Source organism: Anguilla rostrata, chromosome 5 (assembly GCF_018555375.3).
Source record: "Anguilla rostrata isolate EN2019 chromosome 5, ASM1855537v3, whole genome shotgun sequence".
NCBI lineage: Eukaryota > Metazoa > Chordata > Actinopteri > Anguilliformes > Anguillidae > Anguilla > Anguilla rostrata.
In genome coordinates, this window is record NC_057937.1 from 58,499,275 (window position 1) to 58,520,167 (window position 20,893).

General features: G+C 46.4%; 1 protein-coding gene across 1 annotated transcript; it reads right to left on the bottom strand.

Moving 5' to 3' along the window:
• Nucleotides 1–1,798: 1,798 nt before the first annotated feature.
• On the bottom strand, nt 1,799–19,737 carry e2f4 (E2F transcription factor 4). Its single transcript, XM_064337367.1, has 10 exons — nt 19,308–19,737; nt 11,330–11,439; nt 10,765–10,926; nt 10,223–10,266; nt 9,691–9,755; nt 8,863–9,130; nt 8,361–8,540; nt 6,418–6,465; nt 6,201–6,245; nt 1,799–5,731 (listed from the first exon to the last, which is right to left on the bottom strand). The coding sequence occupies exons 1-10, from the start codon at nt 19,461–19,463 to the stop codon at nt 5,616–5,618; spliced, it is 1,194 nt and encodes a 397-aa protein (XP_064193437.1). The 5' UTR covers nt 19,464–19,737; the 3' UTR covers nt 1,799–5,615.
• Between the last annotated feature and the right edge of the window lie 1,156 nt (nt 19,738–20,893).

Below are 20,893 nucleotides of genomic sequence, written 5' to 3' on the forward strand. Positions count from 1 at the left end.
GGGAACGGTCTGTCAATCATAGCTAACTGACAGTTCTCATTACCACGCCCAGACGGTTCGGGTGAATTTTTATAGTGGGAAATTTAGGCTTAGAAAGATACGTTTTAAAGTACATTGAAATGACTGAAGAATAAAAAAATTATGCACATTTGTTTTGTTGTTGCCTGAAGACAACTGGGGAGTGTCACGTTCAACCACCATGGTACTCCTTTAAGCTCCTGTCCTGAGTGAAGCTAAACCATTGTAAAAAAAAAAAAAATTGACGCGCTCGCTTGGTTCAACACATAACCATAACTATATGCCTGTGGTTCTCAGCCTCTGTCCTGGAGTAGCTCACGTGTATGCTGGTTTTCGTTCCAACCACAATTGCAATCCCAGAATTTTAACAAGTTGTTCATTTTTCTTAATCAGGTGCTTCTCATGCTTGGAGGGATTATACCCTCTTAAACAACATTACATCAGAAATAGCTATGTGTAGCATGAATAATAAAATCCCCATGTTGTGCTTCATTGCAAACAATTACATACAAAGGAAAATTATTTTTTACTGGTCAAATTAAAGACTTCGGTGAATCAGTGGGCTTCAAATTGGTAAAAGCGTGGACACCTGGCCACTCTAAAACGAACCATTTGGAAGATAATGAAGAATTCAGACAAAGCAAATAATAACGACCCAAAACTGCATTGTGTTAATAAATTTCAGGAAATTAAACACGTGTTCAGAAGTCTATTGATTTTACCCCAGTCTTTCAATTGGTCCAAAAAATTGTTACCTCTTTTATGTAATTGTTTGCAATATAGCTCAATATGAACGATTGTTTTATTGTTTATGACTATTTTTGGCATAATGTGGCTTAAGTGGGCAAATACTCACGAAAAGCACCTCATTAAGAAAAATTCGCAACTTTGTTTTCGGACCCTAGACCGCACAGGATTATTTCTGGCGCCACGTGGTTGTGAACGGTTATGACATTACATTATTACATTACAGGCATTTAGCAGACGCTCTTATCCAGAGCGACTTACACAACTTTTACATAGCATTTTACATTGTATCCATTTATACAGCTGGATATATACTGAAGCAATTCCGGTTAAGTACCTTGCTCAAGGGTACAACGGCAGTGTCCTTACCCGGGAATCGAACCTGCGACCTTTCGGTTACAAGCCCAGTTCCTTACCCACTGTGCTACACTCCGTGACAATTAGGCTACCTCCATTAATGCTCATCAAACGAGTGCATGCAAAATTTATGTTATGAGGCTTACCTAATAGCCACATTTACAGGCAGTTATGTGACGCAGATGGGTAATATTTATATGGGATCCCAGGTGGTGGAATCTTAACAGGGGCCAGTAACGGTTTCCCAACTTGGGGAACGCTGCCATGATTTCTCAATACAGATATTCTGGGGGAAAATTACCTGTAATTCGCAACTATTCCAAACCCATCGTGATTGCTACAGCTACACAGTAAAATGTCCAGTGTTAATTCAACACGAACAGAAATCATTTGGTCCCAACGGGTTGGATTAACACTGGACATTTTACTGCGCAGTTTCACGAGTAACAGCCTTAGTTTTTGCCCTGAGAAACTGGGCAATTCCCCCCTATTTGGCTGATCGTGTCACCGATTGGCTGTACTTTCCTAGAACTTCAAATTGAGTGTTGGTCACGAACGCAAAGCTGTGACATTTAAAAATGGAAGAACTGGAATTCGGTGACATTTAAAAGTGGAAGAGGTTTTTTGACCGTTACATACAAAGTCATAACAAAAATGAGGACACCAAAATGTTATGTTTATTTATTTATTTATTCAAATCTCTTTCTGTGGTACGGGTAGTAACTATAGACATAGAGAACCATTCTGTTACAAATATTCTCTTACATACGCTTGGCCTCTCTACAAATCCTGAAGTTTGTTTAAAAATATATATTTATATAGGAAGAATTCCCTGGACACCAAAGGCTTCCGCGTTGAAGTCATACCTCAAAATACAGGCGACAGCTTCAACACCAGGAGTCCAGGTGTATTTTTAACTGGGAGTACTATTGTAAATATCCATGTTGAGATGACTTGGATCAATACAAATTATATATATTCATACATATATATAGAAAAAAATCCAAATGATTTTTTTTTGTATATTCCACAAATATAAAAATAAATGCTCACTGTATACAAACAGAACTGCACTGCCTAGAATGGCATGAACAAGTAAAAAACTTGAGTGTTTAAAAACACTTGGACATCCCCTCTCCACACACACAAGCACGCACGCGCACACACGCACGCACGCACGCACACACACACACACACACTTAACATGTATACATATCTAAAATGGTGTTATACAGATATACAGTCAAAAAGGTGATGCAGTGGGTACTCAGAGATAAAGCCAAACAAAAATAATGTCTTAAGCAAGACCACACACAGGCTTCTGGGGAAAAAAAAAATATATATATATATATATATACTACTGTTCAGATTAGTTGATGTCATGGCACTGCTTTTGTTTTGTTGTTTTTAAAAAATTTTTTTTTAGAAAACATCCCTTTAAAAAGAAATTTCATTAGTTAATTTCACATTCATTCAGAAGTGCTTGTACACACACACACACACACACACACACACACACACACACACACACGTGCACACTCAGAAAAAACAACACATGAACGGTATTCAGTTCAGTATATAACCATATAAGAACTTATTCCTTTTTGGGATGCACAGTACAGCTACACATTTAGGCAGCACAAATATACCAACTCTTGGATAAGATACAACTTCAATGTGAGTGGAGACAGTGGGATAAAACGATTATAAGAGGACAGTGTTGATAAAACAATTTAAGACGCACCAAAAATAATTTTTGGAAAAAATCTTTACAAGGGATAAAAATTTTAAAAAGCAGCGGTTCCAGCGAACTCTGCGTTCAGCCAATCACAGAACAGCACACCTTTTATCCCCCATTCCAAGTACCGCCCAGCCTTGCCCAGGTGTGTCAGGTGGAACCCTTTCTACTCCAAATACAAAAAATCGGCCCCTGCTCTGGACAAGAACAGAGAAATCTGATCAACGTTTACAGCCACTGCGACAGAAGAGACACACACACATATGCGCAGTCTCTCTCTCTCATACACACACACACACACACACGTATGCGCAGTCTCTCTCTCTCTCATACACACACACACATATGCGCAGTCTCTCTCTCACACACATACACGCAGAGTCTCTCTCTTTCTCTCACACACACACACATTTGTACAACAAACCTTTTTTTGACAGCAGGACATAGACACAGGCACAGATTTTTTCCTGCTGTGCACTGTCTGTTTGAACTGCAGTTAAATTTGGATTGGGGGGGGGGGGGGCGGCTGCTATGAGTCCATGCCACCATCTGTCCCAAACGAACAGTGACAGGGTCTGTGGGGCCCTGTGTGTTCCAAACAGAACAGACTCCCCCCCAAACAAGGTTTCATATCTGAGCACTTTGAGGTACAACCAGCGAACTTGTGAAAATTTCGCAAATAGGGGGTAAAAACCAGAGAGATCAAACCTGGTGTTGGCTCTCCTACAGTAGCTAAACCAATAAACAGATCTGTTACAATCTCACTGGGGAAGATTTTTTAATATATCCTGTGACCCAACCCAGGAAACCCGTTGGGGGGGAGAGAGGGGAGTTCACCCTGATTGTGACATCATTTCACTCTTGACAGCAGACGGAAGCATGGGACAGATCTAATCAAAGGAATAACTCAATTATTCCAACATGGATCCGTCTGCTTTCCCATTAACGTTGACATGTTCCCAAGTCCATCAATATAGCTAGCTGGCCCTACTGGAAAATAATATGGTAAAAACCTAGACAAAAAAAGTCAAATGCAAATAACACTTTTCTTTTTTTTTTTCTTTTTTTTACCTACAACAATTCTTCATATGGTCTGTTCTTAGCTTATACTCCAGATTACATTTGCCCCATAAATGGGTTAAACTTGCTTCAAGCACACCCGTGCAGACGCAGACCACTGAAAGGTCACGTCAACGTCGCCCGGACGTCCCGAAAGCATCACAAGACCCTGTAAAATAATAAAAAGTGAAAACCGACCTCGTGCGAATCGCCGTGACAACGCAACTCTCGCCTAACCTCTTTACACCGCGCACATGTCCAGACTGACGTGTCAGAGGTCAGAGGGTGATAGGTACCACTAGCCACCCCTTGGGGTGAGTGACACATTTGTTTAAAAGCAGTACTTGGAGCCTTAACGTTCAGGTCTGTCGAGCCACCAAAAAACATTAAATATATTTTGCTTGGTTGGCGATTCATCTGCCTCACCGCAGCCAGGGCAGTGCGGAGGACAGCGCAGGTGTTGCGTACACACACCTGGACAGGCAGGTGATGCGGGACATGCCGATACTCCAGGAGTCCGGTTACAGACGCCGGCGGGGCCGGCAGACTCTCCCGTCGGGGGGGCGAGGGGGGGGGGGGTTGGGGGGGGGGCAGCACATTGGCCGTTTTCTACACCCTGACAGCACCGTAATATGTCACACATTCTGCATCGGTGACACCTGGCGCCGATAAGCCTGCAAAACAAACGCACATCAATACGAACATGAGTTTCTGAATATACTGGGCATTATGACTGTGGGCTACAATTCGCTCCCTCTTGTAGATAAGCACACGCACACGCGCGCAAACACGTACACACACACACACGCAAATATGCACACACACACACACGCAAAAATGAATTCTGATTAAAAACAAGCTTGAAAACCTTCTACACTTCAGGCAAGAAGAGATCGCAAAATATCTTCGGACAAATTTACATTTGTCTCGAAATAAAAGCAAACTAAAGTTGAACCCCCTTCTTTTTTTTTTTCTTTTTAATAAGTGACTGGTGGTGTGTACGATGACAGGACGGATGGCTTTAGCAGAACTGATAGCACACAGGACTCTGAGGGAAGGGGGGGGGGGTTGTTGCTGGTATGAGGCATCTAACAAACGTCAGCCAGGCACTGCTTCCGGCACTCTGGCGCCATCTCCTGGACAGAAGGGTAACTGCAGCCTCGTGAACGTCATGCTCTGTCCTCTTCGTTTCCACACTCATCCTGTAGAGGGCGCACTGCTCGTTTCCAGTCAGCCTCTTAGCTCCATTCTTAGCGCACAAGTTCAAAATGAAAAACAAGCTCTTTAAACAAAGAAAGAGAGACAAAAAAAGAAAAGTACTACACTTATCACCCACTTGCGTGTGGGTTCTATAAATAAGGATGGTATTGATTACATTAAAAGGGTGTCAGCCACACAAACGATGCGTACACCACAACTGAAGCTGGGAGGCAAGTGCTGATCTCCCAGAAACTGTCATGAGTACAGAAAAAAATGACTTGCTTTTGGAGAAGGAAAAAGGTCGGGGTAAATAGTGATTTTAAAACAAAAAAAAAAAAAAAAAACTTCGTTAGTTCAACCAAATCAGCTTATAATACAAGGATCCAAAAATATATTCATTCTTCTTTTTTTCCCACAAAAAAGGGTAAAAAAAAAAAAAGTTCTTTCTTCCTGTTAAAATCCCTATTCACATACGCCCAGTGGCCGAGGTCAGGGGTCAAAGGTTAAGGATGGGCACATCAAACAGGTCACAGAGACCTTCGCTCTCGTCCAGGTTATAGATGTAGTCGTGGTCGCCAGGTGGAGGAGAGAGACGGAGGAGAGGAGAGAACACTGCAAGAGAGAGAGACGGAGAGATCGTCACACACTTACGTAACATACACTCCCATTTACGATAAACACACAAAATTATTTCCCCCCAAGACAAACCGTCGGTTGAAAAAGGGGAACTGTAGCAAGGGCAATCCCACTGACTGGAGCAAAGACATATAAAAATAAAAGTCCCCAAATGATGCTTATTCAGCGACAAAAGGACACTGACCTCAACACAGCAACGGCTGAATGCCATCGCAACGAGACTGCATTAATTACTAATTACGTGTGGCTCGACAAAACTATCGCAGCTCGTGGGAAATTAGCATCTCGAGATGCAAATCTGGGACATTTGCCTGCATTTGTATTCACGAGTCACGCGCACTGCTAGCCGCCCCAGTAGCAGCGCTAATATCCTCAAGCTAATTATCAACGAGCTAACTCTACGGTGTCTCCCAACAGCAAGCGGGTCCGAGGCGCCAGCCTTCACCTTCAGAAGCCATGAGCTCTTCCAAAAGGTCAGGGCTCATAATTTCTAGAGAGAGGGACAGCGAGAGAGAGAGAGAGAGAGAGAGAAAGAGTGGGGGAGAGAGAGAAAAAGCAGGAGAGAGAAAGAGGGATTTAATTATGTAATTAGGCACATTACGCCTTTCAAAGTACACATTTACAGCAGTTTTTTAAATTCATTTTTTTATACCAACGCTTACCTTTAGTTGGGTCCAACATCTCCGTGAGTTCTTTAGGGAAGTCCAGCACTAGAGAAAGAGGCAAAAACACGTTTACATGAGAACCCCGGGGAACAGCCCATTTTTTGTCATTCATGAGTGGGGCAAGACGGCAAGAGGTTGCAGGTTTGATTCTCAGTGCTCAGGTGGGGGTACTGCTGCTATTAGACTATATTGGCCAATTTCAGCCCATCACAGAAGTACTGGCTGCCTCTTTGATCATTGAGAAGAATCATGTTTTTTTCTGTTTTTTTTTCCCCCTAGATGCATCAAAAAAAGCCATTCAGACTGAAGCAGCCAGCCGAGCCAACGGTGTGATCAGCTGACTTTAGGCAACATGACCCAGACAGGCCGGGGAGAGATAAGCAGGGAGGAAGGGAGAGGGAGAGAAAGAGAGAGAGCGAGAGATAATGTGTGTGTGTGAGAGAGAGAGAGAGAGCGAAAGATAATGTGTGTGTGTGTGAGAGAAAGAGCGAGAGATAATGTGTGTGTGTGTGAGAGAGAGAGAGAGAAAGAACTAATGTGTGTGTGTTGGAGAGAGAGATCTAATGTGTGTGTGTGAGAGAGAAAGAGAGAGCGAGAGATAGTGTGTGTGTGTGTGTGAGAGAGAGAGAGAAAGAACTAATGTGTGTGTTGGAGAGAGAGATCTAATGTGTGTGTTAGAGAGAGAGAGAGAGAGCGAGAGAGAGAGGACAGGAAACAAACGCATCTCTCTGGGGCCACTACACTCAGTATCCGATGCCCCACATGGCCATGTGACAGTGAACTCGCCCCTCTGATATCACCACGGAAACATTACCGGCCTTTGGCAAGGAGGTCACTGGATTTCTGGGTAGGCCGTGGACCCCTACACTCAGAGTCCAGAAAGTAGTGTTGCCAACTAGCGCACAGCGTCGCCATATCGCCCTCCAAAAGTTGCTCTTTTTTTTTTTTTGGCTGGTCTAAATTTGCTGGGATCAGGCCAGGAAGTTGCCAACAGGGAAATTCATCTGAATTTTGACGCGTTTCCTTCCCTGTTGTCCACTCTGATGTGATAATGCATCGCATGCGAATCCGCTTTGGGACGGGGGTAGTTACTGGACGCGTTCGGATTGCGGCACACCCCGTGTCCACAGACAGGGAAACAGAACTCACCCAGTCGGCATAAAGTAACAGCGAGATAGTGTTTGCCAGGGAAGAAGGCCGGTGGGCAAGTCCCAGGTTATGAGACAGCATTTGCGGGGGGAGCTAAATCAATACAACGGTTACTATGAGAATGAGTGGCTGCGCTTCCTAGCATGACCGCACAGGCTAACTGTACTCAGCTGTAGCTTCCTGTTCACCCTGCGGGGGAAGCTCAACTGTACAGTTACTGTAAAATGGCACACACACTTGTGCAAAGTCACATGTTCATAAACAGTCAAGTAAAATCACACACACACACACACACACACACACACATACGCACACACACACACACACATACAGGTGTCCTGTGGTTACAGAAAGCAGTCCTGCTGGTCCCCACAAGAGACTAGAGACAGTTGAGAGCTCACCCAGCTGAGACAACCTTTATCTCCCTCCATCACCCTGCTGTCACACGCACACACATGCACACGCACATACACACACACACGACACACGACACACACTAGCACGTACGTACACACACACGCACACACACACACACACACACTAGCACGTACGTACACACACACACACACGCACACTAGCAAGGACGGGCCAATCAGGATGAGTTAGACATCCTTTGAGGAGTAACGGAGCATAAGTACACTTGTTCACACAGCCAGTCCCAACACCACACGTTGCTCAAAAAGCACGGCAGACTTTGGAATGCTGGGGACATAATCAGTAGCCGTGGCAACAAGTGAGCAAGACCCGGTGGTGAAACTCCGGCAGAACTGCAGACGGAAACGGCGACTCACTCTCTGAAGGATCCGCCTTGATGGGCTCGAAGACTGCGGAGGAGGCCGGGATCGAGGAGCTGCTGTCCAATGAGGCGGAAGATTGGAGGGGCTGGGTGTCCAGGGAGGACGTCTCATTGGCCGGTGTGTCTGCGACGGGCGGGGCAAGCTCAAGTGCGCTGGTGCTGTTGCTGGAAGTTTCTGTTATGAGAAAGGGAAGAACCAAGGAATAAAAATTTTTAAAAAGATAAAAATATCATCCAGCAATGGCCGCCCCATCTTCTCAAATGCCTACCTCAACGTGCACATGCCAACAAGCCACCTTTTCAACAAACTTCATGGACTACATAGAAAACACATGATTTCCTGAAAAACATTGACTACATTTTCTGTTAATAATTTAAGAAAATCAGAATGGTTAAGGCACTGTGTGTGTGTGTGTGTGTGTGTGTCTCTGTGTGCGTGCGTGTGTGTGTGTGTGTGTGTGTGAGAAGAGAGACGTCAGACCCAAATTCGGCCGTACCGGGTGTGGGCACCGCGGGGGCGGAGACGGGCGAGGCCGCGGCGGAGGATGGCGATTGGTCCGCCGCGGGCTGGGCGGGCGGGGTCTCGCCCTTGGGGGCGGCGGCCGTGGCGGAGGGGGTGGGGAGGCTCTGGAACATGTCCTCTGGCGGGGGGACGGGCAGGACCACGGGGGCGGAGCCAGACGTGTCCTTGTTGACCAGCAGGACCTCGATGGCGCCGGAAGTGCTCTTCAAGTGGATCTGATACTTCTTCTGGCTGTTCAGCGCCTGCAGGGAGGGGGGAGAGAGGTGAGGAGGAGGAGGAAGAGGAGGAGGAGGAGAGGGAGAGAGAGAGAGAGAGAAGAAACAGGTCAAAAGAAAGTGAAAAATATCGAATGGAGAAAGACAGACTACAATAGAGATTGGGGCGACATAGCTCAGGAGGTAAGAGCGGTTGTCTGGTAGTCGGAGGGTTGCCGGTTTGATCCCCGCCCTGGGCATGTCGAAGTGTCCCTGAGCAAGACACCTAACCCCTAACTGCTCTGGTGAATGAGAGGCATCAATTGTAAAGCACTTTGGATAAAAGCGCTATATAAATGCAGTCCATTTACCATTTACCAGATACATAGAGATACTGAAGCAGCACTGCAAAAACTACATTTTAATGGGCGTTAGTAACTTAACTACTGTTTTTATAGGTTTCAGGTCAACGTTCTTACCTAGCAGGATTATTTAGCATCGTTTAAAATTACAGGACTTACATAGTTATAATAAACAGACCACCACGGCAGAGGTAAGGAGAGTTACGTCGTCATGGCGAAAAGTGCGGGGCGACGCTCCATACTTACTGCCTCAGGTATGGGCACCTCCAACTGCGTGCCTGAGGGAGCTCGAATTGCCAGGAGAGTGTCACCTGGAGGGGGGGGGGGGGGGGGGGGAGGCAGGGGAGAGGGAGGGAGAGGGAGAGGGAGGGACAGGGAGGGGAGGGGGGAGGGGAGGGAGGGAGAGGGAGAGGGAGGGGGGATTGGGAGAGAGAGGGGCAGAGAGGGAGGGAGGGAGGGAGGAGAGAAGGGGGAGGGAGGAGAGGGTGAGAGAGAGGGAGGGGGATTGGAGAGAGAGGGGCAGAGAGGGAGGGAGGGAGGGAGGGAGGGAGAGAGAGAGGGGGGGATTGGGAGCGAGAGGGGCAGAGAGGGAGGGAGGGAGAGGGAGAGAGAGAGGGAGGGGGGGATTTGGAGCGAGAGTGGCAGAGAGGGAGGGAGGGAGAGAGAGAGGGGGGAGAGAGTGAGAGGGAGGGAGGAAGGAGAGATGAGTATTCACTTTCACTTTGAATAAAAGAACGTGTACCATTACAGACTTCTCTGAGAGGGAAGGGCCTGGTACCTTTGAAGCAGCCGCAGATGTCTTCGTGGGTAACATAAGCCAGCGTTGGTCAGCGTTAAGGGCCGTGTGTTCAGTAATGGTGATAATGGCCCGCTCCCACGGCAACCACAGAGGAACAAAAACCCCAAAAAACAGGAGACAGTCCCCCTCCACACACACCTGCTAATAACACCCAGAAATAAAAAACAAAAACCTACCCCCAGACTGCCTTACTTTGAGCGCAGACGTTGCTTAAAGGGGATGGTCCAAACTTTTGGAAAATTAGTCAGACAATAAGATCAGGACCAACTTCATCCCTGTGCATCCAGTACAAAAAGTTAGTCATATTTTTGTGTTGAACACACAGGATTGAAACTGGTATGGATCTTATCGTCTAACTACGGGTAAGAAAGCAAAAAAAGCTAATTTCCCCCAAAAAGTTGGTGCATCCCTTTAAGTGTATTTGTAAGTTTTTAACTGGAGTGCTGTATATATCAGGAGGTTATGGGGTCAGATCCCAGGAGGGGCGGAGCTCCTGAGAAGGTGGGCAGGGTTAAGGATATTTGCTGTTCTGCGTGTCGTCCGTCACGTTCTTGATGCTCTGCTGGACCCAGACCCGCTGCTGGTCCAGCTCGTGTTCCCGCCGGTCCAGGTCCTCCAGCTCCGCCTTCAGGTCGATCAGCTTGTCCGCGATCTCCCGCGTGTTGCACCCGGGGCCGACACCCCTGTGGGCAGGGCAGGAAGGGGGGGCAGGGGGGGCGGGGGGGGGTCAGAACAGGTGAACTCACACGTATCCTTTCCAGCTTCATCACAAAGGGCTTTCTCTCTTCTACAAGGCCTCAGAGCAGGGATCACAAACACGCTGTCTGTACAGGGGGCTGTAGTGTCCTGTCAGTCAGCAGACATTTTAGGCCTCAGAAACGACCCAACCGGACTGCAGAAAATCAAACTTGCCCTTTACGTGCTGAAACACGCGTAAAAACTGGCAGACACCGCAGCCCTCTAGGACTCCAATCTGAGGCCAAGTACAACAGGATTCTGAATACTGACCAAAGAGACATGATTGCGTGTACACACACACACAGTCACACACACACACACACACGCAGAAACAAACACACAACTCACTTCCACTGAATGCTGTTCTTGGACTTCTTCTCGATGAGCCCGATGCCTTCCAGGACGTTGGTGATGTCATAGATGCGCCTCTTCTGCCTCACAGCGAGGGTGTCGGCCGCCTGCAGCGAAATCGGGTCAAAACATTTTACCCACAATCCAGTGCAAGGAGCCAGACCTACAGGGATCGTTTACCCACAATGCAGCACTCTCAAAATTACAGAGTGTTAAGATAAACCCACACAAAAAGGCCATAAATCAGTAAACAATAGTAGACTGGTCTTTGATCATCTATAAAAAAAAATATTCAAAGTTGCAAGACACTTCTCCATCAGGCTATGGTGCAAGCAGACCTCACTACCAATGAGAATTGTACATGCACTACGAAAACAAATACGAAACAATGGAAGAGCGAGGATGGCCCTCTGAACGTCCTTCAGCAAGTTTCACAGCGAGCAGACAGTCCACCAGCCGAGGAGTCATTACATTACATTACAGGCATTTAGCAGACGCTCTTATCCAGAGCGACGTACAACAAGTGCATCAGTTCAAGGTGCAGAGGTGCAGAAGAAACACACTAGAGTGAAGTAAAGATCGTAGTGCCAGAAGTGACCACATATATCAGGACTCCAACCCTGTAGGGTAACCTGTTCAGCAAACAAACAAAACAATCCTGCCCAGTACAAAACTAGCACTGAAATCACATTTGCCTAATCAGAATCAGACAAAAACAATCCTGCCAAATACAAAACTAATGAGTTCGCATTAGCCTAAACTAGGTACATTATGCTAAACTAGAGGCTAGGGAGGGGTGGGGAGAGGTGCAGCCTGAAGAGATGAGTCTTTAGTCTGCGCCTGAAGGTAGTCAGACTCCCCACCAGACTTCCTACTGCCACCACGACACCCCTCACCTCAAACGCGGAAGCTGCCAACTGTCGCACTGCAGTGGAACGGTAACAAATAAATCTTGCTTTCCACCCGCTGTTGAAATGCAGGCGAGCAGCTAGCTGATTTGAGGGTGAGGTGGGACACGTAGGAATCTCCTTCCCATACCCTCTCCTTCCCGGGCCAGGCCAGGTACGGCGTTTCCCTTTTCACACGGCACCAAAGCCCAAGACCTGGAAGAGGAGCGTTGGGGTTCCAGGCCTGTACAACACGGTCTGGAACACGAGTGCACTCGGCAAGAGCTTGATCAACCAAAAACAGCCAGCTTCGGAGTGCTTGGGCAAAGTTAATATTTAGAAAAATTCCACTTCCTGAATTCTGCATTTGGAAGGGGGGGGTACAGTTTGGTCACAGTAAATGTAAAAAAATAATTAAAAAAAAATAATTAAGGGGGGGGGGGGATACCACTGCACTGGCTATAATGAAAGGGGACTCAACGGAAGGAGGGGAGGTGGGGGGTAAATCCAATGTTAGGGGAAGCACTGTGGCCACAGGGATGAGCTGCACTCAGGGAGAGAGGACAATACCTCCGTTTGTACTGCCCGGCCTGGGGCAAAGGTAAATCCACAGCCTCATTCAGTGTGTAATTACACACACTCGCAATCTCTCTCTCTCACTCACACACACACTCACACACACACAATCTCTCACACACACACACACACACACACACACTCTCTCACACTCTCACAAACACACACACACAATCTCTTTCTCTCACACACACACACACACACACACACACACCCTCTCTCACACACACACAATCTCTTTCTCTCTCTCACACACACACACACACAATCTCGCTCACACAAAATCTCTCTCTCACACACACACACACACACACACACACTCTCACACAGACTCACACAGCCTTGTGCCTTTTCCAGGAAATTGAGCAATCCAACAATTAACCCGCAGAGCATGACAATTCTTTCTTTCTTTCTGTTTCTCGCAATTACATCTGAAGTCCACTCACTCCGGTCATAAAAAACCAGCCCCAGGCATAGAGAGGACTGTTAATACAGAAGCACAGACTCAGGATCAGGGTTAGTGTCAGTTTTTTGCCCAGAACCACCAAGCGATAGCTAACAAAAGCTGGTCCTAGATCAGTGCAAGAGACCACAATGGTTTCCATGTACAATTCGCTTTGACAACAGCAAATACAAAGTCTTACATCAGATGTCCACCCAGCACCAGCAATCTGGAGTTTTTTTTTTTTGTTTTATCAATAGCCATTTCCTAATTAGTTCCAGCTTTATTGCAAGTGCCTCAAAAGGATGGTTATAAAAAGTAATAATATAAACACCGAAATGTGCTGAATGGTATCAAAGCTAGAACGGGGGCTTCTCCACGAGCTGTGCGATGCCGCATTATTGCCAACATTGCATAACCGCCACAAAGATGCTCACCGCTCTCCGCGTACGCTACTTCCACGCCTCAGTCATCCAATCAGATCGTGCCAAAAGTGAAACGGCCCACACCACCAAAAAAGAAATTGAAAAAAAGGGTAACTCCGAAGTCATTTCAGTTTGAGTCAACGTAACGACGCAACGCGCCCAGGCCACCGCACGCCTATTGTCATGGTGATTAGAAAAACCGCGCATTCTAGAAATGACCCCACGCACCGCTGGGGAAAAACTGACAAACTGACAGACCGTATACATGTTCCACAAACTCCGGCTCACACAAAATGTTTCTCACAATGCTGCTGCAATGCAGTGGCAATTTGACAACGCTGACAAAACGTTCCGGTAACATTGTAAGAACACAGCCCGCGTGTCAGCTGGGAAAGTGTTCTGTGTGGGTGCACTAGCAGGTCACAGACAGCATCCCAACACACATACAATTCGACATGTGCTGTGGGTCCCCCGGTGTGCCGTTTCAGCTGCGTCCTTTGTCCAGGACCGGCTGACCTACTCACGACACACTCAGGCACAGGCGCAATGACTCACTAATGCAGTCACTCACTCCATCAGTCAGTCGGTCTTGCTTTCCTCTTTCTTTCTTTTCTTATCAGCACACCGCCTGCTTCCAAATGCAGGAACGTCACCAGTTGCAGGTAACGCAACCACCTTATCACCTTTACCGGTCACCACCAGGGCTATGGGAGTCAGTGGTAAAGGTGCACACCAAAAATCATGAACATTTCCAGTTCTACACTGTATCAACACAACCCCTGCACATACAGCTGTATATACTAAGGCATTGACTAATGTTTACACACGTGAACAATGCATGTAATTCATATGTAAGGTTTTCAGCACCCTGGTTTGTACAGTGAACCTAAATGCCAATCTCACCAAGTATAGGTTTCCTACTCAAAAGGTTAAAGAAAACAGGATTCCCACAACCATGTGAACAAACTGAACTCTTGGGGTTTCAGAGTATGGATGGGAAGGAGCATTGAAAACGCAGCAAAGAACAATGGCTAGTTCAGCCAGGGTCCTCAGGACAATATAATCCATGCAGAAACATCAGCAATAAAGTGCACACAAAATAAATCATTTCTACCTCGCAGTCTTCTTTATTATCAGACGGCTCCAACTTTACTTTCCCGAGAACAGTTGTTGAAAGTTTTCATCTTTATATTTTTGAAGGTAGCGAAGAACCTCAGCAAAAATAGACACTGATTAAAAAAAGTAAAAAAAAAAAAAAAAAAACAGGAAGGCAGCCAGAAGAAATTAAAGAAATAAGGCAGTGTAAAAATGAAAGGATGTGGGGAGGACCACCACGCCGGCAGAACAAGAATAAATTTTTGGCTTGGACGTCGGGAAGGAAATTATGTAACGTTACCACTCTCCGTATGTCAAGTCAAGAAACGACTGCCGATCTGTCACTTTAATTTAAAGACCTACACAATTTTTAAATTCCATCAACATTAAGCCTCCCTCCAGCAAAAGCTGCATGCTTCGAGTCTACTGGCATTGGCCATCTGTGAGATCGTCTTGGCTTGGGAGTGGCAACGGCTAATTATAAAAGTTTATAAACTTTTATAAACTAAAGTGCCTTTTCTTGCTTCAGACCACGAATCACAGAACACCCCAATAGCAGCCGCTGCAAAGTAGGCGGACAGCAGATCATCAGAACCCTCAGTAAATACCCTAAATATCCTTCAATACACACAAAAACCGAAAGGGCCAATGGAAGGAATAGGCCAAATCTAGAACAACAAAAAAAGTGAACTATATCCCTTTAGCAGATGCTCTTATTAAGACTGACTTGCTATGTGAGAGAGCATGAGAGTATCTTTATGTGAAAAGGTGATACAGGCCAGGTAAACAACACTCAGGCCAGAGTGATTCAAAACATGCAAGGCACCAGACATTAATGCCCCATGGGATTTGTAGTTCCTTATTGGAAGAGGGTCATAAGGCATCGGCCTTGCTTACCACACAAATGTTTCTGTGCGGATGCAGGTATAATGGACTCGTGCCAGGTCTCCCCCATGATTAACCACGTGTGAAAAAAACACCCCAAACCAGAGGAACGGGGTCACCTGCAGGTAATGACAGAAGACCAGTTACAGGCATCCCCGTGAGGTGTGGTGTGCAGCCATTGTGCATGTGGTATGTCAGTGGTGCATGGTTTCGTGAGTGTGTGTGTGCGCATGTGTGTGTGTTTCTGTGTGTGCATTTTCGTGAGCAAGTGTGTGTGACCGAGTGTGTCAGTGTGTGCATGGTTTGTGTGCGTATGCGTGTGCGTGCGTATGTGTGTGTAAGAGAGTGTGCATGTGTGTCTGTTTCTATATGTGCATTTGCGTGAGCAAGTGTGTGTGACCGAGTGTGTCAGTGTGTGCATGGTTTGTGTGCGTACGCGTGTATGTGCTGTGTGCGTGTGAGTATGTGTGCAAGAGAGTGTGTGCGCGTGCATATGCGTGTATCGCCTCACAGGACCACACAGAGCCCGCGGATAGGGACCGGGACCCAGCGGCACACTGGGCTGACCTCCCCGCGGTCGTTACAGCAGCACGGCCTGGCACAGCAGCGGCTCCTGCTGCTCCCAACTGCTCACAGGAAGAGCGCAAGAGCACAGCATGGGGGGGGGGGGGGGGCTTTTACTGTACGGTTTGAAAAATGCAACCACTTCACCCCAGCAAGGCCGAGCCAGTTACACGGCGTGGGGGAGTTATCTTTCCCACAATGCAATACAGTAGTGACAACAGTCGCAGCTTCTTTCCACTCAGCCAGTGATGGGACGCAGATCTACGACATCTATAGCGGCTTTTCCACCCCATGGTACCGGCTCAACTCGACTCGACTCTCTTCTGGTACCAGGTACTTCGTTTTCCACTGCAGATGGTACCACCGTCAATGTAGCTGGTCGTCATTAGCGACGCCGCATGAAACGCGTTTCTCTGACCAGTCAGTGGCTCTGCGGTGTTTTCACGTCACCTTTTGGTATCGCCTCAGCTCGCTTGGAACCTCGACGGAGGTGATACCAAGAAAAGTACCAGATACCATCCACAACTTTTGCCCGATGGAAAACCAAAAAAAAGACGAGGAGAGTCGAGTCGAGTTGAGCTGGTACCGTGCGGTGGAAAAGCGGCTTATGCTACGCAACCTTGTGACGGTCTACGCCGACCGAAACACAAATAGCGCTCTTCCGGCTGACCAGCTGGCGGAAACTCAACCCCTGCTGCCAGCCAATCAGAGAAGCCGTCGTGTGCATCTCTCACTCTCTCCTCCTCACCTCGTTTCTCCTTGGTTCAGAAGACAGGTGCACACTGCACACACACACACAGCTAAAAAAAAACTGCATTACAGAAACAAGTTTCAGAACATGTTTCAGAACATAACCTTCATAAGCGGTACATACCGAAAAAGTTTGAGAACCTATGTTTATGAAGAAATTTTTTTAAATAGATTTTTGTGTGTGAGTGAGTGAGTGAGTGAGATAGAAAGATCTGCTCCCCATCAGTCTCTAAAATGTGCTTCATTGGCCAGCCAAATGCACATTCATAATGCCACAGCATATCTCACGCCTGGATGGATGGATGGGGGGGGGGGTTTCCAGAAGCTTCCTGCCCCCCGCTATCGGGCTGCGAACAGCTACAGTCTGTCTGTCAGTCCGCGCGGAGCCCTGGGAGATTTATGCACAACGCTCCAAACTGCCACCCACTCTGACCGGGCGGCAGGTCCAACCGTACAAAATTACCCCCCGGCGAAAGCATTCAGAGTGGAAGCGCTGCACCGCTTGCCAAATAAAATGCCCGGCACCAAAAACAACAGCCCTGGTACAAAAGCCCCAAAAGAACACTCACTTTCACACCGAACCAAATTCAGTACTGGACATGTCACAAAGCAAATGGAGATAGTGGTACTGCAAAACTGCTTTAGTTACAATCTCATTTTAAGATTCATTGATCATAGCTATGTTTTAGATGACATTTTTCACAGCCAAATTCATCATCCTTACGAGTTTTATTCCCACTGTAAACCCTTGTCTGGTTTGTTCGCCACAAACATTTTCCCGCATTGAGGAGTAATAGAGGACCACTAAGCCGATTGATTTTGCAGACAAGGTACGGAGCAGAATGGCAGGGGTTAATCGACCACATGGGGGGGGGGTCAAGCCCAGTAGCCGATGGCGCCATCACGAGCAAAACAAAACTGCGTTTCGCAGTCCAACCCTCACTCCGTGTTGAATCAGTGAGAATGATGACACGTGACGCGGCTTAAGTTTGTTGTGAGATGGGTGGCGTTCAAAGAATCGCGTTTTCGTTTTGTCAACCGTTGCTTTTAATGTGATCGAGGCCCATAAAAGCCGCAGACGAACAGACGCCGCCACAAATGGCAAGAGAGCGTCAATAGACGACGACGTGGTGCACAGCACGGACCCCCCTTAATAAAAATAGAGCACGGGCCCGCACACACTGCCTGTGACGTAATCGGGAGTCCTAAAAACTTGTAAATGAAAGCACGTTATAAATTGCACGTTAATGGCAGTGCTGCTGATCGTTTGACTCCAGTGAAACCAAGTGCGGTGACAACAGCGATCAGGGAGGCAAGCTACACAGATAATGCTCGACAATATTCGGCAGATAAAGCGGTAAGAGCAAGGCAAGGTCCAGATAAGCCCATTATCTCAACAAGGTTTACCGGATAGCTTCATCAAACTGTCCCGTAAGTTATCACCGTTGAATAGTCGCGAGCCTTATAAACACATTAAAATACTTCTTATTCATATTCAAGATCCTGCACCTTGGTTGACTGAACAATCATATTACGGCAAATAAATAGTAACAAACGGCTAACGAACTCATTTAACATAAAATTGAGAGCAATAAAGTCGTGAATAACGTCTGGTTTCTTTTTCCAATTTGAGACCCTGGTCTTTATCATTATGAATAGATGGAAAACGTGCATCAAACAATGAAAGTAAAGCCTTGTTGAAAAATTAAACAATTGAAGCGGAAATTACAATTCAGAATTAACGCAAAACAAACAAGCGTTCGCTCGTTTAAACAGTGGAGTTCTGCAACAAAATGTGATTTACTTAAGAGTATTTGGCAGCCTGTGTTGTTTTTACAAATACTTCTTTAGCTGTATACATTGACAATGAATATTGTTAGCTGACAGGCTATTTTGTGAGCTAGCTGTGCACTACAACACATTGACCACAATTATGAAGGCGCCACTGTTTGTATTTGCAGTCATGTCGTAGGCAATCGTTGTCCTCTCGGGATTCTGCCCCCAAGCCCACACACATAATTGCGTATACACGTTAATTCGTTGCTATTTTTGCGAAATTATGCATTGCTTTTAAGACCAGTGTCCGGTAGCATATCCACATTCGGAAGCACGCTAGCTGGCTAACAACAACCTGAAATTCAAAACATCCAGTTCATTGCTGGTGTTCATGAACTATCCGTGCACAAGCCAAAGCTTATCCTTGGGACTAGCTGTCATGTACATTACGCCGGCCCGGACACTCGCTTTGATGACAGAAAACGAAAACGGATAGCTCGCAAGTAAGCTATATCCCACATTCCTAGTTAGCTAGCAAGCTAGCCAACTGCCCACAAAGAGTAAAGCACGCTTACTACTTTCAGGTCTAGAACTCCGTCCTTGGCCTCTTGGAGTAAAGTAACAAATTTGGTTGTTAGCAATCCCAGACTCTTTTCGTGTCTGCTCGGGGTTTGGGGCTGCAGTGACTCGGCCATGGCTCCCAGGTCGGATCTGGTAATCTCCAGCTCCATCAGGATAGCTACAGCCTGGTTCGGGTTGCTCGGTTCGTTGTTGTCCCCCTGCGGTGTCCCCCCTCTTCTCGACTTCAACGCTGCTGGCCCCGCGGCACGCGCTGCAATCCTAGGGATGCCCAGGATACTACGGTCCAATAACAGCCTCGGCTCTCCAGGGGAGTTCGGCCGGTTCGGTTCGGCTCCAATATTCCCGAATCCACTCGGCCTGTAGCCACCCGGCAATGAGGTCCTCTAGTATGGAGCCGTTAGGGACGCAGTGCATGTTGGGATGGTTTTGAACTGCAGGGACCGTGTATAAAGTGTGCGCATTTTTATGATTTTGAACAGAAGTTTTATTTCGCGATGTCACTGTAAGTATATTTTTGGGTTAAATGCAGTTTATTGTAGCAAAATTATATATCCACACGTGAAAAACACAGACATTTTAATTAAATGTCGCTGTCTGGTGAGCCCTGAAACACGCTGAATGTTCAACGATAAATCCGTTGACAAAACGGAATTAACAATAAGTAAAACCATGTAAAAAAAAAAAAAAAAGCGATTGCTTGGCTTGTTCGTAAGTATAATACGATGTTTATTTGAACTTCGTACAAGGCAATAGGATGAGGTGCCTTGATTTATGATTTGGGCCACATGTTCAAGCTTTTCTACACCGGGTGCTACCTAGCTAGCTAACAGTGTTAAACATCTGCTTAGCTGACTAATTATAATTTGTGATCCTGATTCTTACCGCATTGGACATAATCACTAAATAATTTAATCACGAGACAACATTGGGCACATGCTTGCTTTCGTTTCTAGTCCTAGTTTTAAAACTCCCACCTCCAAACGCTCCCATCCAACAAGAACACAGCATTTTTGCTCTTTAAATAAAACTTCCGGCTCTTTCCCGCAGCCTTGTTCTGCCGCGAGCTACACTCCTCGCTTCTCATCGCAACTGAACCAATGAATTATCTCCCACAGTAAGGGAGCGTCGACAAAAAAACTCGAAAAGCAAAGCTGCGCGAAGAACTCCATCCACTGCGGTGTCGCCGAATTTCGGTAGCAAGTGCTGGCTAAATCACTCGGATTTCGGAGCAGTACGTGCAGACACCTTTACAAACTATTTTGTCTTTTTAAATTCTCCCCTCTTCCCCTTAGCCTGTACATAATAATAATGCTTACTCAACCTAATTTGAAATGTGTGATCAAACACATGCCATCATTCTGCTGGAAACTATACATTGCATTCATGAATTATTTATTGACTTAGCAGTTGGGCTTTCACCAGTCCAGGGCCACTTACAAAGGTTATATTTCAATACATTATCAGTTCATACAGCTGGATATTTCCCGAAGCAGTTCATGGGAAAGTATCTTATCCAGGGTGTAACATCAGTAATCGTCTCCTTACAGTAGTGGTCTAAAACGTGTTGACATGGAGGGCT

What these genes read in the sequence shown, in the direction of transcription:
- e2f4 (XM_064337367.1), bottom strand. Translation starts at nt 19,463, where the DNA reads ATGGAGCTGGAGATTACCAGATCCGACCTGGGAGCCATGGCCGAGTCA. An exon ending in GAGTTCTAGACCTGAAAGTA is followed by an intron (nt 11,440 to 19,307) that starts GTAAGCGTGCTT and finishes ATTTCGCTGCAG; the next exon opens with GCGGCCGACACCCTCGCTGT. An exon ending in CAAGGCGGATCCTTCAGAGA is followed by an intron (nt 6,466 to 8,360) that starts GTGAGTCGCCGT and finishes CTCTTTCTCTAG; the next exon opens with TGCTGGACTTCCCTAAAGAA.